General features: G+C 48.2%; 1 protein-coding gene across 1 annotated transcript in view; it reads left to right on the forward strand.

The window, feature by feature from the left end:
• The first annotated feature begins 1,814 nt into the window (after window positions 1-1,814).
• Window positions 1,815-19,913, forward strand: part of SAMD4B (sterile alpha motif domain containing 4B) — a 37,194-nt gene continuing 19,095 nt past the window's right edge. The window contains exons 1-2 of the mRNA XM_036094883.2: window positions 1,815-1,943; window positions 15,429-15,831. Of these exons, the coding sequence (XP_035950776.1) occupies window positions 15,636-15,831 (196 nt within the window). The 5' untranslated portion in view covers window positions 1,815-1,943; window positions 15,429-15,635. The remainder of the gene's footprint in view (window positions 1,944-15,428; window positions 15,832-19,913) is intronic.

Below are 19,913 nucleotides of genomic sequence, written 5' to 3' on the forward strand. Positions count from 1 at the left end.
GCTTGCTTTATTTTCCCCCGTAGCACTTATCACCAAATCACATTGTATTTATTTATTTATCGTGTCCCCTCAACCAGAATGTAAGCTTCAAGCATGAATGTAAGCTTTGTTCCATTGTTTAATTTCTAGAAGCTTGACCACCACCTGACACATATTATATTAGGTACTTGAATATCGTTGAGTGAATAAATGAACTGTTTTCTAGGGAACTACTATATATGCTGTGAAGGTTTTTACTTAAATGTAGGGGGTAGTGGATGGGGTTTGTGATATCCCCTCCCCCGGCTTGAAATGACCTTTCCTCACTGCATCTTCCTCTCTGTCTGGCTGCCCCTTCTCAATCTTGAAGAGATGTCGATTCCTTTGCTCAAACCTTAGGTGTCCCCCTTTCTTAGGGTTCTGGCCAGTCCTTGTCTCCATTCATCCTTCGTATCCTCCCAGGCTAGATCACTAACACCCACAGCTTCAATGACCATCTTTGATGATCCTCAAATTTTGGTTTCCAGCCCCAATTTCTCTCTTAAGCTCCAGACCCGGCGCTGTGCAGCCTCCTGGCCCCCCAACTGCTGGGTGGCCCACACTGGACTCAGCATCTTGCAAACCTGCTTCTCCTCTGGGTCTCCTTCTCAGGGAGGCACCACCAACCCCTAACCCCCCCAGCCAGGGGCCTTGTCTAGGATTTCACCCTCTCTCCCCGCTCTGCGGCCAGCCAGTCCCAAGGCAGGTTCACTTGGCCTCCTGGGCGTCTCTCCCGCCCACACCGCCTCCCTCTCCCACAGTCCCGCCCGGGTGCAAACGCCCCTGTCCCACCCCAACTGCCTCCCTGTACTGAAAGCCCCCAGTATTCCTTCCAATCCACGCTCCATATGAAAGCCAGAGCCATCTTTCCAAACTTCCAACTCACCATGACTCTCCCTGGCTTGAAGCCCTTCCATGGCTCCCTAGTGTCCTCAAGACAAGCCCAAACTCCCTCAAGTGGGCAAACATCTGGCCACAGCTCATTTCCCACCACTCCTTGCCCGGAACTCTACACTCCGTCCACCTGGACCGCATTTTCTTTGAGTTCCTCTAACACGCCATGTCTCTGTCACCTTCTGGGTGAGGGCCCCCGCTCCGCTTAGTCACCAGATCCAGGGAAGTTTGTGGAATGAACAGATTACAATAGTCAAAGCAACAACTCCCATTTGTTGACGGCCTCCATTGTGCCAAGCGCTTTCTACGCATCGTCTCTTTCAATCGTATTCCCACTTGGGAGAGGGCTGCGGTGGTAGAGCTGAGACTCCAGAAGCCTGAGCGACAACCCGTAACCCGGCCGCTCGGGCCCACCTGGGCCCAGGCCTTAGGCGGGCCGTGCAAGAGGGGCGGGGAGGCCGGCCTTGAACACCAGATTCAGGAATTGTGACTTAGCTCACGGCCGCTGAGGTAGCCGCGCGCGAGACTGCCCCCTGCGGGCCGGGAGGCCCAATCCCTGGCTCCGCCGCGCCCGTTGCCCATGGCAATGCCGCGCGCGCCCCGCCCCCGCCCCGCCCGCCAGCCCCGAGGCCCCGGCGGGGCCGACTGCCCGTCAGACCCGCAGCCAACCAATCCCACCGCGCAGGGGGCGGGCCTCTGGGGCCTCGCTCAACCTCCAGCGTTCCCCTCTCTGCCAGGACCCCGCCTTTCTCCGCGCACACCTCCCGCCCTTCGGGCTGCCCTCGCCGCCCGTTGGCGGGCGCGCCGTTCGTCACCGCGGCGTGAGCTAATGCCGGCGCGCGGCGGCCCCGGCGGGGCGGGGCCAGGGGCGGTGACGCACGGCGCGGTGACGCAGCGCGACGGCGGCGGCGGCGGCGGCGGTGGTGGTCGGTGCGGGAGGAGGGAGGGGAGCTCGCGGGCCGGAGAGGGGGCGACGGCGGCGGCGGGGGCCTGAGGAGGCCCGAGCGGCGGCGGCGGCGGAGACCGAGGCGGTGAGTCGCGGGCAGGCCCGGGCGGCGGCGGGGCGGCGGCGGGTCGGGGCGCGCGGGGCTCACCTCAGGGCGCCCCAGGCCGCGCGGGCGGCCCCGCCCCCTCAGGGACCCCGAGCCGCGGGCGGCGGCGAGCGCGGGCCTCGGGGGTCCCGGCCCTCGAGAGAATCCCCCACCCCCGACCCCCGAGTCGCCGGCCCAGGCCGCCTGGGAAGCTTTCCTCCGAAACCCTCCTCACACCCTGGGGACCGCGAGGGGCCGGGTCGGGGGACCTTCCCCGTGACCCCCCCGCAGGTCTGGCTCAGACACCTCCCTGGAGGGCGTTCCCACAGCCCCGCCAAACCCGCCCTAGAGCCCCCTGAAAACCCGCACGCTTCCTCCGGCCCGAAATCTTTCCGAGAGACCCCCCTTACGTCCCCACAGTCTTGTCCAGACGCCGGCTTAGGTCTTGGAAATCTTCCTCAGCGAACCCCTTCTCTGGCCCCAGATCCCCCATCCTCCTCCGTCCAGAAATATTCCCCGGAGGCCACTCCTCATCTATTCCAACAATGTGTGTCATATCTCCTCCTGGAGCCTCCCTCATAAGCCCTAAAAATCTCCTGCAGTCTCCCTGAGATCCCCTCCAGACCCCGCACATTCCAGAAATCTCCCCCAGAGACCTATTTCGCATATCCCCACAATCTCCCCGGGTCTTCCCTCTCACAGGTCCCCAAAATTTTCCCTCCTACCTACCCCCCCATTACCAGAAATCACCTGGGAGACGTTTCACTCATGGCCCCCAAATCTCGGAGCCCCCTCCCTGCCACCATGTCCTTTGGAATGTCCCTGATAATACCCTGAAAGTCTTCCTCAGAGACTCTCTGAAATGTGCTCACATCCCCAAAATTCACCTAGAGGGACACCCCCCCCCCACGCACCAGCCATCTCCCATACACACTCCCCCTTCCCAAAGTCATCCCTTAAGACTCTTCCACAGATCCCAAAGATTTCAGGTCCCCCAAGTCTCACCAGCCCGAAATGCCCTAGAGATCACCCTCACATACCCCAAACATCTTCCTCCAAGACCACGCTCACTTATCCCAAACATTCCTCCAGAAATTCGCTAAAATCCCTGGAGAACTCTTATCCCATATTCCAAAAGCCTTTTCCACAGACCCTGTTACATATCCCAACTCTTTCCCGGTAACCTACACCACATGTTCCACAGATTTCTTCGGGATTCCAAAAAGGTCCCTTGTAGTCTCTGATATTCTCTAGAGTCCTCTTTAGATGACCCTTGAAAAATCCCCCTTTCTAGACTGACATTTAGTTGAAGTTTCAAAACCCTTTAAACCGTGAGACTCTTCGTGATCTCTGTGAGATGCAGTTTTTCCAAGACCTCCTCACATCTTCTCAGAGACCTCGGCAACCCCTCAAGCCCTCCTGGGATAAGCCCTTGAAATCCCTCCCAGGACCCTTCCGACACCCCCAAGAACCCACTGAATCACTGCTCAGAGACCTCCTGCCTTACTAAGATACTTTTCCTAGAGGTTTCACTCCCTGAACTCTTCTTCACAGGTGCCCTCAGGCCCTCTAGAACCTCCTCCCCATTCAGTCTTCCCTCAAAATAACAGCTCCTGCTCTTAGAAAGTCCCAGAATTCTTTCTGAAAAACCTTCTACTCTGACATTCCCATATTCCACTCAGAAGACCCACCTTTCCCATACTATACCCTTTCGAAAATTTTATTCAGAGGTTTCTCCTCATCTGAGCTCTCTTAGGAGTTCCTGAAAAGACCTCTGCCATCCTGCTCCAGTACATCCAAGATCTCTCTCAGGAGACCACACCTCCCCCAGACACCCTTTAGAGAATTTTCTTCAAAACTGCCCTGCATCAACAACCTAACTCCCAGCACTTTCTGAGACTTCTTCAGAACATTCCCTCATTTCCACCTGTGACATCCTCATCCATTCAGGACCCTATCAGATTTACCCCTTTTGGGATCCCTATTTATACCCTCTCACCACCTCCATTCTCTTTCCTTTGAAATCAACTTAGAGATCCTTCTCAGATCTGGACCTCCTTCCCCCCATTGTCCCTTCAGAGGCCCCCAGCATCTTCCAGGCTCCCCTCACCCCCGAGAGCCTCCACTGTCTCCTTTTAATAAAAAAAAAATCCTCAAGACACAGCCTCACCTCTTGAAATCTCAACCCTCAGAGACTTCTCAGGCCATTTTTCTTACGTTTCATCCTCATAGACTCCTCCTCCCTTCGGAGATTGAGAGACCCTTAACACCCTCCTTAGAGACTTCTTGAGGACTCCCCCCGTTTTCTTTTCAGCAGCCTTCTCCTTCCTTTTCCCTTTTGAGGGCCTCCTCACTAAAGAATCCCTTCCCCTGTAGCAGTGGTTCTCAAAGCATGGTCCTTGGACCAGCATCAACATCACCTGGGAACTGGTTAGAAATGCAAATTTTTGGGTCTAGCCCAGACCGACTGAACCAGAAGACCTGAGAGTAGGACCCAGCAGTCTGTTTTTAGGGACCCTCCTGCTGATTCTGATGTATGCTTGAATTTGAGAACCATTGCCCCCTGAGAGGATTTCCCTTTCGCCACAGAAAGCCCACTGAAAGATGCTTCAGGGTATGCCTCTGAACTCCTGCCCACCCCCATTTTCCTGAGAGTCCCCTTTGTGAAATATCCACCCTCTAGAAAGTCTCCTTGCCCTCCTTGAAAGGATTTTGGCTTCTCTCAGAGATCACCCCACTCTGTGAGCAATTACTTCATATTCTACCTTTGAATGATTTCTTTTCAGGTCTTCCTCAGCACTTTTACCTTCTGGCTGCCCCTCCACACCGTACCCTAGCCTTTGGTGCATCTGCTTCAAATTGCTATCTCCTTGAACACATATGTCCCTCTGTAATCTTCATCTGTTCCTCTCCACATAGGCACCCTCCCTTTAAGGCACCTTCGGGTCTTTTCATTCTCTGTGTCTTACTGTCCAGAGTCCTCCCTTTTACTTCTTAGGGCACCACTCACCTTCTCCCTGTAGTTTTTCATGTACTTGTCCACTCACCCTCACTGGACTAGCAAGTTTGGAAAGTACTGGGATGTGTCTTATTTGTCTCTGAATCCCACAGTGGGAATCAGAGAATGGGCAGCTCTTCCTTCGCATTTGGCCAGAAATCTCTTAAGTTTTTCAGATCTCACTCCCCATTCAGGTTCTATACACCTTCCCCACCCCCTCCTGTCTTCTCTCTCTACCCAGCCTCCATTGTCTCTCCTCCTAGAAGAGGCTGTCTTGCCCCTCCAACTGCTATTTGAGGGACTCTTCTTTGTGTTCACTCCTGATTCTGAGCTGCCTTAGGTCCTGTTCTTGGTGATCTGCCTTACCCCATCCTGGTTGGCTTCTCAGCCTTTATAAGTCTGGGGCCTCCACAGGGCTCTCAGCTTTCTCTGAGGGATTCTGTTTCTCTCTAGGATCGAGAAGAGGAAACAGATCACAGGATAAACACTGGAGCCTGCCTTCAGTGAGCTCACAGTACATTAGAGGGGTTGAGCAGGTACACGGGGCAGAACATGAGGTACAAATTAAATGCTTTGGAAATTTGGCAGTGAAAGAAGGAGCCCTTTATCTGGAAAGACTTCATGGAAAAGGTGGTATTGGGCTCAGTGATGTTCCACAGGAGTTGGGACAGTGGTGAGTAGCCTTCCAGGCAGAGTTAACAGCTTTGCAATGGGTCAAAGACAAGGCCTCCTCATCTCCCATCCATGGCATCTCTTCTCTTCTCTTAAAGGACAGAGATGAAAGAAAACAGATCTCTTCCATCTGTATTGTATTTGCCAGCTGCACTTTTGTGACCCATAGAGTGGTAATATTAATGACTACTGTTTATTGAGTAATTATTATTTGCCAGTCACAGTTTAAATGCTTCACATGTATTCTCACCTCATGTTCCTCATAGGAACCCTATGAGGTAGGTAAGCTACAATTAATCTCATTTTACGAATGATGTAATTGAAGACAAGTGGCACAAATAGAAGGTCTCTGGACCCTGTCCATCCCAAGATGATAGTGCCATGAGTCATAGAGTTGGATTTTCTGTTCAGATAGGGTTGGGTGCAGTGAGGCATAGTAGCATAGTGGTTAAGTATGCAGATTCTGGGGCTACACAGGATTTGCATCCCACATTGTCACTTACCAGTTTTGTGACCTAGGACAATTACTTAAATTCTCTGGTTCTTAGTTTCCACATCTAAAAAATGAAAGTAATAATGATATTCTATGTTATAAAATTATTGCAATGATTGAATTAGTTAATATATATAAAGTATCTAGAACAATGCTCTGCATATAAGTGCTCAGTGTTATCAAAAATAAATGGTAAGTAAATAAATAAATAAATGGCTCATGTCAGCCAGGACTCCAAAGACATAAAAGAACCTTAGTCCTTAGTTCAAACTGGTTTAATCAAAAAAGAGAATTAATTGGTTCGTGTTACTAAAAAGTCCAGGGCTGGGTTGGCTTCAGACTTAGCTTCATCCAGGAGTTCAAACAATCTTCTCAGTAATCTCTGCCCATTTCTCCAAGGAGTTAGCTTCATCTTCAACAGGTTTCTACTTTGTGGTGACTGAGATGGCCTTCAGCAACCCCAGGCTTACATCCTACCTCCTTAACAGCCTTAGTGGAAAGAGAACTCTTGCCCGAGAGCCCCAGTTTGAAAACAGTTTCTTTCCTGAGTAAGTGTGAAATAACAGAAGATCCTTAGGAACATGTTTGGGGTTCTATACCCTGGAATTCTCTCTTGCTTGCTGAGGTTGCTGTGATTCCATCCCATGACCTTTCTGAGTACGGGTGGCAGTCCCCCTCCTCCCTTGTTCTCCAGCCCCAGTCATTCTCCACTCTGTGATGGTTTGGATCCGGAGAGAGTCTATGGTTAGTCTGACCCAACCAGACTTTCCTTTGGGATCTCACTGATAGACACAGGGAAGAGATGACTGCCTGGGTTTGGTGGTAGCCTCAGTAGGATAGTGGAATCCAGGAGTAGTGGTATTCAGTCCTGTACCTCAGCTTTGGGTTTTCCGGACTCTGAACTTTGTGAGAGGGTTAGGTAAATTACTTTGAGTAGGGTTTTGTTTTATTTGTTTTAGTGTAAATTTGTTGAATAGAGTCTGATTGAGGGCAAGTTACAGAACAACAGTGTATACAGTGTATAAATTTCAACTCCAGCAGTTAAAACAATTTATGGAGGCACTTTTCTAGGTACAGGACATATAGCAGTGAATGAAACAGTCAAGGTTTTGGAACTCATGGTGCTTACGTTCTGATGGGGGAGTGGAGAGGATACATAAACAAAAGAAATCAGTGATATGTGCTGTGAAGGAATTAAAATAGAGTGAAGGGCGCCTGGGTGGCTCATTCGTTAAGCATCTGTCTTCGGCACCCGTCATGATCCCAGGGTTCTGGGATCGAGTCCCACATCAGGCTCCCTGCTCGGCAGGAAGCCTGCTTCTCCCTCTCCCACTCCCCCTGCTTGTGTTCCTGCTCTCGCTGTGTCTCTCTCTGTCAAATAAATAAATAAAATCTTTAAAAAATAATAATAAATTGAAAAAGAGGGTGGCTGTGGCCACTATATTCAGGGTGGTTAGAATTGGCCGCTGAGGAGGTGACAGTTGAGCCTGATAACCTGAAAGATGAGAAGGACCAGTTGTGGGATGATCTCAGAGTGGGGCGTTCCAATCTAAGCATTGTTTTATGTGGAGAAAGGACTGCTGCAAGGGGGGGGGGATTTTTCACAGACATAATGAGGGTGTGTTTGCTGTGTGCCAGGTGCAATGCTAGGAACTGAAAATGTAGCAGGGAATAATACAGCCACAGTCTTTCCTTCCCTCATGGATCTTACAGTCTAGGCATTTCTGGAAAAGCTGCAGCCTTCAAAGAAATACCTTCCGATGATATCAGACCAAAAACTCCTTGGGGAGATGAGGAAGACTGGGACACATATGAACCCAGATCTGATTGATGAGAGGGAACCAGCCATGTGGTGATCTGAGGAAGAACATTTCAGGTAGAGGGGTCAACAGCGACAAAAGCCCTGAGATGGGCTCAAGGAAAACAAGGAAACCAGTGTGAGGGAGAGGGGGCAGGGGATTGGAGAGGCTAGATCACGTAGGGCCTTGTGCGCCATGGTAAGGAGTTTTACATTTTCATTTAAGAGACTTGGGAAGTGGGCGCCTGGGTGGCTCAGTTGGTTAAGCGACTGCCTTCGGCTCAGGTCATGATCCTGGAGTCCCGGGATCGAGTCCCGCATCGGGCTCCCTGCTCGGCGGGGAGTCTGCTTCTCCCTCTCCCACTCCCCCCTCTTGTGCTCTCTCTCTCTCACTCTCTCTCTCAAATAAAAAAAAAAAAAAAAAAAAAAGACTTGGGAAGCTATTAGAGGGTTTTTAAAGCAAGACAGTGACATGATCTGAATTTTTTTTTCTTTAAAGAATGTTCACTGATTTATGCAAGGAAAACAGGTAAGAATGGAAGCAGGAGGTAGATGAGGAGGCATTACATTAGTCCAGATGAAAAAAGATGATAACTTAAATATGGTGGTGGCAGTAAAAAATCAGAGAAGTAGATGTATTTTGGGTATAGAGAAAACAGGACTTAATTATGGGATTAGAAAGAGAGGAATCCCCTAAAACTAATGATGTAATGTATGGGGATTAACATAACAATAAAAAAATTTAAAAAAAAAAAAGAGGAATCCAGAATGATAATAGCTAACAACTCTATGAGAGTATGTACTATTATTAAACCCATTTTACAGATGAGAAAACAGGCACAGCAAGGTGAAATCTCTTGCCCAAAGTTACACAGGTAGTAAGTGGTAGGATTCTCTTTCCAACCCAGACAGTGTGGTCCCAGAGCCACTTGAGTTTTAGGAAAGAAAAAGGAGGGCATGTTTAGCTGACGTTAAGAAGAAAAGAATTATTGGGGCGCCTGGGTGGCTCACTCAGTTAAGCGTCTGCCTTTGGCTCAGGTCGTGATCTCAGGGTCCTGGGATTGAGCCCCACATCAGGCTCCCTGCTCAGTGGGAACCCTGCTTCTCCCTCTCCCTCTGCTTGCCTGTGCTCTCTTTCTGTCAAATAAATAAATAAAATCTTAAAAAAAAAGAAAAGAAAAAAAATTATCAAGACCAGATGAATAGATCTTATGGAAGAGAAAGGAGTCCAAGATGACTTTAAGAAATTCTGAGTTGTCCACAGAAAGGTGATAGTTGAATCTGTGGGAGTTGATTATCAAGTGATAGGATACAAGTATAGAGAAAGGAAAGAGCTAAAGCTACTGTTTTATTGGGGAAGGGTCAACACATTTAAGGGTGGGATGAGTAAAAGAGAGCAATACATGGGGGCAAGGGGGAAGGGATACCAGCTTCCTCTCTACTCCAGGGTTTCCCACAGCTTCCCAGGGGGCCGCTTATCTTCCAGGAGGCCCTGCCTGGCTTCTCCCCTCCTCTCCCTCTGTTCCTCAGAACTATTCATACAAAAGCCTCATTCTTGGCTAAGGCAATAGTATGCATATTTTGTGTACATATTTCAGGAGTTTCTGAAAATAATGGTTGGTCTTTACAAAAGAGAAGTTGAGCTCCCTTGGCATCTGACATTCTCCTGTTCTGTTCTTCTCTGGTCAGGATAGTGAGTTAACGTTAGGTAACTAGCCTGTTACCTTGTTCATGAAGTATGAATTCCTGAAAGGCCTAGGTGGGTGCTGTAGAAGGGCTAGGAATGGGTAAGAAGGCTAATAGGGCCCCCTTATTTAGAGATGTTGGCATTAAAGGGTGTACCTTTTGCCCAACTTTTCTAGGTAGGGGAAGGGAACTTACAGGAGGCTGTAATATTCTTTTTTTTTTTTTTTTTTTTTTTAAATATTTTATTTATTTATCTGACAGAGAGAGACACAGCAAGAGAGGGAACACAAGCAGGGGGGTGGGAGAGGGAGAAGCAGGGTTCCTGCCGAGCAGGGAGCCCGATGCGGGGCTCGATCCCAGGACCCTGGGACCATGACCTGAGCTGAAGGCAGCCGCTTAACTGACTGAGCCACCCAGGTGCCCCGGAGGCTGTAATATTCTTAGGAACAAGCAAGAGCCAGACTATCTGGCCTTGAAAATCTGAGCTTAGCTGTGTGTAGTCTTAGGCAAGTGACTTAACCTTTTCTGTGTCTCAGTTTCTCCATTTGTAAAATGAGAATAATATTGTGTGTGTTTATCTGTAGATATGTGTGTAATACATGTGTATCTCACGTATATGTGTGAAATATAGCATATATGTTGTTTTTAGAATCAAATGAACTCATCCACAGAAAGCTGTTAGCCTAGGGCCTAGCATATGACAGGATAGGTGCTATAGGAAGATATGCTAAGGATCATGGTAGGTATTTTTATATACATTGTTTCATTTCATTCTTATAACAAGCCTCACTGAGGAAGAAACTGAGTTACTTGCCTAAGGTCAACACAGCAAGTAAGTATCAGTAGGAGAGCCCAGGTTTCAGCCACATCAGACTCCACAGCCTGGCTTCCAAATGAGGAGAGCTGACCTGCAGAGGCACCTCCTATCTGTGGGCCACTTCTTGCTCCTTGAAGCCAAGGAAGGGAGCCTAGTGAACAGTTTTTCCTACAACCTCTTAGCCAATTTTGGCTTCATTTCTCACCCTCCAGGGTTGGTAGATGCTTCCAAAGAGGGTTACTTGGTCCCTTAGAGACCAAATATGGCAGCGGTAATATTGGACTGTTTAAGGGGCTTTTGCCATAGCCGTTCCACTCTAGTGTCTTGCCTCAAAGGAGGGAGTCGTTTTTTAGTCATACGAAGACAAGACCAGAGCACTGGTGAATTCTGTTTTTGTATGGGAGCAGTCAAGGCTCTTCCAACTTTAAGTGATAGAAACACAACTCAAACTGTCCTTAGCCCAAAAGGTATTTATTGGTCCATATAAAACTGAAAAGTCTGGAGTGAGAGGCTTCAGGCTTGCTGGATTTGATCCAGGTCTTCAAATGTGAACAGGTCTCCTCCTTTGTCCCCTTATCTCTTGACTCTGCTTTCATCTGTGTTAGCTTCATTCTGAGACAGGCTCTCCCTGTGAGGGAGCAGAAGTGGCAGCCAGTAACATCAGGAGATGTTGTATATCTGAGTAACTCTGATGGAGAACTTATTTTCCCCAGTAGTTCCAGCAGGAATCCAGTGAAGACTTTCCTTGGCCAGTAGATTTTCTATGTCTATTTCTGGAGCCAAGGAAGACAGTTAAGATGGGAATGGATGTTTGGTAAGCAGATCCACCAGAATCCATCACAGTAAAGAGCCTTGGAATAGTCAGTGCTGATGCCTCTTTCCTGGCCCATGGTACCAACCCAGGCCTTCCCTTCTCATTGCTGCCAAGCACCCAGGACAGGAGGTAGCTGGGGACGTCTGGCCCTTCGATGGAAGAAGGCCATACAGTCCTCCCCTCCAGTCACCATCCAGACCAAACACCCAGCATCCTTCTTCTGTCCTAAAAGTGACTGTTTCTCTAAAGCCCCCAGTGTTTACTGAGGATTGTCAGAGCCATTGTTGGGCATTAGATCCTCTCTGCCAGTCATGTTCCCGAGCAGCTGGGTGGTTTGAAGGTATAAACCAGAGAGGCCTGAGGGAAGGATAGTTAGCAGACTCCTGGTCTTTTCACAGTTTGTGTCCATCTATTCCAAGGACCGCAGGCCACAAGCTTTGTTCCTTATAGTGGTTCATTGTTGCTGTTTTAATGTGAATTTGTTTCCAACATTTAAAAATAGGGGAATTTTATTTAAAAATCCTGATTTCTGGTTCCTCTTTAAAAAAAAAAAAAAACAAACACACACACACACACACAACTAAGACCTAACAATACTGGACCCAAATTCCCCCATGGCAGCAGTTGATTAGAGCTAAAATAAGTGACTTCTCCCTTTAGACAGGGCATGTGCTTTCCAACTCACCATAGTCCTCACCAGCCTGCTTCATTCAAAACCTGGCCTTATTATTAAATGTCATGTTTGAGACCCTGCTCTGTCCCACAGCTTTGCTTATTTGGGGGAAGAAGCTGGCCAGCAGCTTATTTGGGGGGCACAGTGCTGTTGCTTAGGAAAAGTAACAACCCAGTAAAAGTTCATGGGAAAGACAGTGCACAACTTTGGTCTGTTTGTGGATTTGGTCATCTTCTTGCCGTAAATGCTGTTGGCATATCAAACCTCTCGTCACAAATGTTCCCTCTGAAATAGTAACATGTCCTTCTATCTTATGAGTTGCCACCCAGTGAAGGAATCCCTCCCACTCCCAAGGGATGTTCATGTAGCTTCCACTTGACCACTTCCAATCAGCCAGGGAGCTTATTACCTCCTCACATGGCAGCCAGTTCCTTTCTTGGACAGATACATTATTTTAAAATTCTTCCTTATGTTGAGGCAGCTGCTGTCTCCGTGGGGCTGAAAGCCACAAAATGCTGGAGCTGGGAAAGGAGACTGATTTTTTCAGGCCTGTGAACTACCATTCATCCATCCTGCATTCAGGGCAACCATTGATAATCAATCACAGTGTTCTTTCTCACTGAGCTGGGAAGTAGAATGCAACCTGAAAACTTTTTCAAATAAAATTATTTAAAAATTACAAAAGTAATATGTGTTTACTTGCAACTAGTGAAATGCTACAAAGTTATATGAAGAGAGTTAATAATTCCTTCTTCTCTCCATGGTAACCAATGTGAACAGCCCAGGGTGTGTCCTTATATGCATTTCTTTATACACGTGCATATATAGATATAATATATAAGGGTTTTTGTATGGCTTTTATTTTCTTTTTACAAAAATGACATTGTATTGTATATATTACTACGGAGCTTTTGATCATCCCTGCAGATTGGTGGTTAAAGATCAAACACTATATATAGTTGTGTTTTTTGTATTCTGCTGTCGGGATCAAGCATGTTTTTGATAGCTACACAATATCCCATCATGTGAGGTGTGTCCCCAGTTTATTAATTATTGCCCTTTGATGGGTATTCATATTGCTTCATTTCTTCAGGATCCTTCTCACCACAGTGCTCCAAGCAGCCACTGCCAGTCGTTTGGAGCTAACCTGTGAAGTAAAACCCATTTGTCATGTCTGATCCAGTCTGGCTCCTTATCTTACACATTGCAGAGAAGGGAAGCAGACTAGCTTAAAGATCAAAGTGAATCAGTGCCTGGGGCAAGACTAGAACTTAATTTTCTTGACTCTCAACATTTCCCATGTCACCTCTCACTTCCAGCTATTTTCCCTGGTTCTCCTCTGGAGTAAAAGAACAAGTCTAATTCTTCTTCTGTGTGCTACTCCTTCAGATATTAGAAGTCAGTTATGTCATTCCTTCTGAGTCTTCTCTTCCCCTGGGGAAATTTCCTCAGTGCCTTCAAATTTTTCTCTTAGGACAAGGTTTCTAAATCTGTTTACCATCCCGTGGGCCATTCCTTCTATCATCTTCTCGCCGCAAGGCTCAATCTCAAGTGTGGCTTCCATGCTTACCTTCTTTATTCATTCTTTCAACAAATACATATTGAGCATCATCTATGTACCAGTCACTGTTCTGGGCACTGGGTGACCATATAGCTTGCTTTTTGGTGGAAAGAGAAACAACAAAAATAAGATGATACCTGAGGGTGTCAAATTATATAGAAGAAATAGCATTAGTGTGACAGACTCCTTAGACTGGATGGTCAGGGAAGCTCTCTCTGAGGAAGTAACATTGAGTTGAGACTTGAGTGACAAGTAGGGACCAGCCATAAGTAGGTCTGGGGGAAGAGAATTCCAGTGAATAAGAAAACTTGGTACAAGATGAGGTTGGAGAGGCCACAAGAGTTTTGCAGGGCCCTGTAGGCCATGATACGTTCAGGTTTAGTTTAGGTTTCATTTAAGTGCAATGGGAAGTCTTTGGAGGATTTAAGCCAGGAGGCAACATTTGATTTCCTTTTAAAAAAGATTTCCGGGGGCACCTGGCTGGGTCAGTCAGAAGAGTGTACAAATCTCGATCTCTCAAGGTCATGAGTTCAAGCCCCACGTTGAGTGTAGAGATTAATAAAAAGGTAAATAAACTTTAAAAAAAGATATCTGAAAGGTCTGTTTCACTTGGAACAAGGTTTCATTTTCCCCTACACTTTTCCTTATATCCAAAGGGATTGACATCTGGGGCAGTTTGATCTGTTCAGGTGTCCCACAGAGGATCTGCCAGGTGAGTCACAGCCATCCTCAGATGTACCTCACAGCCCTCTTCAGCGGGATCATGGAAGTTCAGGGAGATGGCAGTAGCTCCCTAAGACCTGAGCCCAGCAGGTTCAATGGGTCTTTGTGTGGAGTTCTCAGTCCTTTGGCAGCCAGAAGGAGATGGAGCCAAATGTGGTTTGGGGATAGAGCCAAGGCACTGGTTGCAGGACAGACAGGGAAATGTGAGTGGAGACCTAGAGCTCAAGACACTTAGAAAAAGGCTTCAGAGTAGTGTCCAGAAATCAGTCAACTGAAGAATAGGCCTGTTGTCTGCCCAGTTAACACAGCTCCTGTGTAGTTCCTGTCTAAGAGAGGAATTTGGACACTTTCTTGCTTGGGAGTTTTTTTACTTTGGATGTGACCCTTCTCAGGTTGGCATCCTTTGTGCTCTTAGGAGTCTGGGTGACAGTCTGGCATCTTTGGGAGCCAAGGGGACTTCCCAACCCAGGGGGCTTGGGTCAGGAGTAGCCTTCAGGGGAATGAAGAAGAGGTCTGGGGGAAACTCACCTCAGAACAGAGACGAGTGAGATCTTAGAGGTCAGAGCTGCACCTTTCCCAGAGTGGCAGAGTTGGGTTGAAGGAGGTGAATCCCCCAGCCTGTTGGAAATCTTTGAAAAAGCCTTTGTCCATGCCCCTACCCATGGGCACTGAGGCAGTTACTGATCAGTTAGCTGTCTGCATACTTGAGATCTCCACTGGGATTGCCACCCCATCATCCACTCACATCTTAGCTTTGTGAGTCTTAGACTGAAATAATATAAACTCTGTGGAGTCCTCTTAGCAGGTGAGCAGTCACTCTTTCCCACTCTCAGAAGAGGTGGCCAGAGACCAGCAATGTCAAGGCATGTGCTGGGGGTCATGTGTCACCTGGGACCACATCTCCATTAATTCAGATCTTTCCCTGTAGTGTGCAGCCTCTCCTATTTCCGATTTCTGGAAAATCCTACCAACTTACTCTGCTTCCTTTGGTCCCATGACAGCCAGGCATGCTAGGCAACATCTTCTCCTCAGTCTCTCTGAATCCCAGTCAAGCCTTTTCTCTGGATCTAGAGATTGGAAGGAAATTTGGTTTAGTATCTGGTAATTGGCTTCATCTTTCTCCCCGGGGGCTCAGCAGAGCAGATACCCTGAGAGAGGAAGGCATGAAGGCTCCTTACCCCCTCAACTCCCACTAACCACGCTAGTTCTAGCCCTTTCATTCTGTCTGACCCCCTTGCTTCCTTTTCTAGGAGCCTGGAGAGGTGTGGCTGGACCAAGACCTCCCCCGATGTGAGCAGGTTTCTTCCTCCCCCCACTGCCCGTTGCCACCACGCCAGGGAACGTCCTCAAGCCCTGGCCCTCAGGGGAGAGGTAACAGGAGCCCCGAGCCGAGACCATGTGACGGCGCTGGCCCTCGCCACCGCCGTCCCCTCCACCCTGGCCCCAGGCCCGGCACCATGATGTTCCGAGACCAGGTGGGCATCCTCGCTGGCTGGTTCAAGGGCTGGAATGAGTGTGAGCAGACGGTGGCCCTGCTGTCACTTCTGAAGCGGGTCACTCGCACCCAGGCCCGCTTCCTGCAGCTCTGCCTGGAGCACTCGCTGGCGGACTGCAATGACATCCACCTGCTGGAGTCGGAGGCCAACAGTGCTGGTGAGTCTCCACCCCTAGAGACAAGCACAGTGGAAGGGAGACCTGGAACAAAAGCAGATGTCAGAGGGCTGAGGAGGCCCACCCCCACAATGGTGCTGAGAAATGTGGGTCCTGAGCTTGTAGCTGGGTGGGGAGTCCCTGACCTCCCAAGTCATCATCATAGGTCTCCTGGGGCTTTGTTGCCAGATGTCCTCAGATGTGGAATGGGGGGTTACTGGGGAGGACAGTGCAAACTGGAAACAACCCATAGCAGAGGAAGAGTTACGTAGGGTGGCCTGTCTAGGCAGCAAAGGAAGAGACTAAAGTCATTACCTGTGAAAGGGGGTTGGAAGCTGAGCAAGTAATTCATTTCTCAAGCTCCAGGATACCAGAGCTAGGAGGGAATTTTAGAATTCTTCCAAAATTTATGAGTCATCTTAAACTGTTCTTTACTCCCAAAGGTAAGTTGGACTTAGGCATAAAGAGCTTCAAGAGAGTTTTGAGTTTAGGTATAGTCCATATCAGTTCCCTAAGCGCTCAGTAGAGAGGTATTCTGTGTCCCATGAGGTTGGCGTTGGGATGGCTGAGCCAGGCTTCTCTAGAACTGTCTGTCCCAAGAGCCCCTCTCGTAGACAAGAGTCAGGCTGGAGAAGAGGGCAAGTCGTGCTACCTGAAAGCTAACTGGGGAGGGGACCTGGAGGCTCCGTGTCAGCACATCCAAACCCTTCCCACCTTCTTCCCCATGATAATAGTTCACGTCGAGCCCTTACAACAAGCCAAGTACTGGCTTTACTTGTACACTAACTTTGAAAGCAGTCTTCTTTGGCGGCTCTAGAGCCCGACTGTCTGGATTTAAATCCCAGTTCTGTCATTTGCAATATAACAAAGTAACTTAATCTTTCTGAGCCTTGATGTCTTCATCTTTAAAATCAAGACAGTAACTATGCTTACCTTCTAGGGTTGTTGTGAGCTCTGAGAACAGTACCTGGCATGTAGTAAACACTCAATAGATGTAAATTGTTTTTATTGTCAGTAACTTATTTAGTCCTCACAACAACCCCATGAAATAGGTACTGTTATTATCCCCATTTTATAAGTGAGGAAATCCACATGGGCTGCTAAGATTGGGACTGGGGAGCCACAGAGTTACCTGGCTTCCCTCATCTCCCCAGGCCCATCCACCTTTGTAATAGTCACCTTTATTTTTCTGAATTTTTATGTACAGTCACAGAAGCACCATGGTTATAGGGTGAGGTGGCTCCTCAGGCCAGGAGTCACACCGGCTTAAATCCCTCACAGGAGGACAGTGAGAACAAGAACCTAGCAAGGCTGCAGCAGGCTCAGAGCTCAGCAACTTCACACCCCTCCCTCCCTCCCCACCAGGGAAGGCTCCTCTCTGCTCTCTAGCATCAGGGGCAGGAGTTCTTGGTTGCGGGATGGCTCTGCCCCCAGAGTAGGGCTCCTTTGGGGCAGGCCATTGTCTTATGCAGCGTTGGCACACATCCCTCCCACCCCATCCTGAGCAGGCAGTTGTTGAGCACTGGATGCCAATCTTGTCTGTATATCAGAACCATCAGTGGTGTTTATTCTATTGTTTTATTAGAACATGTTTAATTTTTGTGTTTGTTTTCAAGACTTGTAAAATCAAACCGTATGAAAGGTAAAAAGTGAGGGTTCCTCCCTTCCATACTTCCACCTTCCCAGTTGGTGTATGTTTTGTGAAATATTCTGTGCATGTATGAGTACATATACTCTCCCTTCAGCTTGTTCATTGTTTTGATCGTTTTAATACATAGAACGGAACACTGTACACATTAACCAATCTTGTTTAACGGTATAACTTGAAGATTTCATGTATATATATATATGTATGTGTGTGTGTATATATATATATATATATGCGTGTGTGTATATATATATTCTTCATTGTTAATGGGTGCATAATAGCAAGAATACATAAATTGGTATGTTTGGCCTGCTCTTACAAACAGTGTTGTAATGAGTACCCTTTAAGCATCTCTAGGATAAATTCCTAGAATTCTGTGGAACTGCTAGTTTGAAGTGATGTGCATTTAAAATATTCCCTAGGGGCACCTGGGTGGCTAAGTCTCCAACTCTTGATTTTGACTGAGGTCATGATCTCAGGGTCGTGGGATCGAGCCCCATGTCAGGCTCCATGCTCAGGGCAGTCTGCTTGTCCCCTCTGCTCCTTCCCCTGCTTGTGTGTGCATGCGCTCTCTCCCTCTCCGTCTCTCAAATAAGTAAAATTTTTAAATAATAAATAAATAAAATATTCCCTCTTACCACATTGCCTTGAAAGACATGGTACACTTTATTCCAAGAACAGAGGCCCATCCCAGATGGTTTGCATTGGGATTTGAGGGGTAATGCCTAGCCAGGGCTGAGAATTGATGAGGAATGAATTCACTGGTGTATGAAAATATGAATCAAGGCCTTCGGCCATAGTCCCATGTAAGATGGTGAGAATATAACAAGCTGGTACTTGGATGGAGAGGTAGGGAAAACTTAGAATGAGAGAAGAGAAGGAGGGCTATGGTGTATATCAGAGTTGGGAGGAATCCTGCCAGGATTAGAGCAGAGTATGACTGGAGAGAGAAGTGATCACAGAGGTAAATTCTATAGAGCCTTGAGTGGCGCTTTCTTAATAGACATGGGGCTCCAAGACTAAGGAGGCCTGTGTCTCCTGTCTTGGTGCCACCCTCAAGTAGAACAGCCCCCTTGCCTTATTTATGAAGGAAGGAGCTACTTCCTGGGCCTAGAGGCCTGCCTTGTGGGAGGAACTGTGCACCCTCTGCCTTTTTCTCTTCCCTTGTTCATTATGGCCTTCCCATTCCCTTGTGTTTCCCAGACTTGCATCATCATCCACCTTACCTGGTGGGGGGTAGTGACTGTTAAAATCCAGCCCCTACCTGCCCAAGCCAGACCCACCAAATCAGAATCCTGAGGGGATGGGCCTGGGAACACATACCCAGGTTCTGCTGACCAGGCTGTTTGAGAGATGATGCCCTGCTGGATGAATCATTTGTCATGGGACTTGAGAATAGGAATCCGGACATCCAGGAGTTCTAGATCCATCTCTGCCCCTAACACCTCTCATGTGTTGGACCAGTTCCACCCCTCTTGAGCCTGAGGATCTGTATCTGAACAGTGAGAGGGTTGTTCTAGATACTCTTCAAGTGCCTCTTGGGCTCTGAAATAACGCACCAAAGAAGGTAGAGCCACAGCCAAGCATATTACTGCCTTTGTTTGGGAGCCAAGCACGTTCTTCTAAAAGAATAGTTCTTAGTATTTTAAGAGATGGACTCTTCAGAGAATGTGTTCCCCGCCCCCACCCACCACCACCAAGATGCACACTTACCCCACAGATCAGATCATGAATTCGTTTAGTACACCAGTCCCCAGGGAAGAGCTGCCTCATAGGGTCTGAAACTCTTCAGCTTTTTAGATACCTTCAGCAGGGTGGCTGAACAGTGAGGCAGATCCTCTGCCATTTTTGGGGTTTGTGCTCTGTGTCCGAACCACCCAACCCTGCCCCTTCTTTAAGTTCTCCCAAGGAGACCCTGGGTTCAGGTTTGGGTTTGGGTCAGAGCTACCCACCTGCCCATCTCCTCAGAAAGGGCAGGGAGTGCAGAGGGCTTGATCTAGGCAAGTGGGTCCCAACCCTGGCTTCATATCAGAATCATGCGGGGACTTTATAAAAATAATCTGAGGGGTCGCCTGGGTGGCTGAGTCGTTAAGCGTCTGCCTTCGGCTCAGGTCATGATCCTACAGTCCTGGGATCGAGCCCCACATCGGGCTCTCTGCTCAGCGGGAAGCCTGCTTCTCCCTCTCCCACTCCCCCCTGCTTGTGTTCCCTCTCTCGCTGTCTCTCTCTCTGTCAAATAAATAAATAAAATCTTAAAAATAATAATAATAATTTGAGGCCTGGGTCCTATCCCCAGCAAGTCTATTTGTTAAGCTCCCTAGTTGGCTCTTGTGTGCATCCAGTGGAGAACCACTTGTCTTGATACTGGCGCTGATTCTGGGTGGGCCCAGGAAGGTGGTGAGGGTATGCAGCCTACTGGGAGTAGGGAGTTGGGGCT

Source organism: Halichoerus grypus, chromosome 15 (genome assembly GCF_964656455.1).
Source record: "Halichoerus grypus chromosome 15, mHalGry1.hap1.1, whole genome shotgun sequence".
Lineage (NCBI taxonomy): Eukaryota > Metazoa > Chordata > Mammalia > Carnivora > Phocidae > Halichoerus > Halichoerus grypus.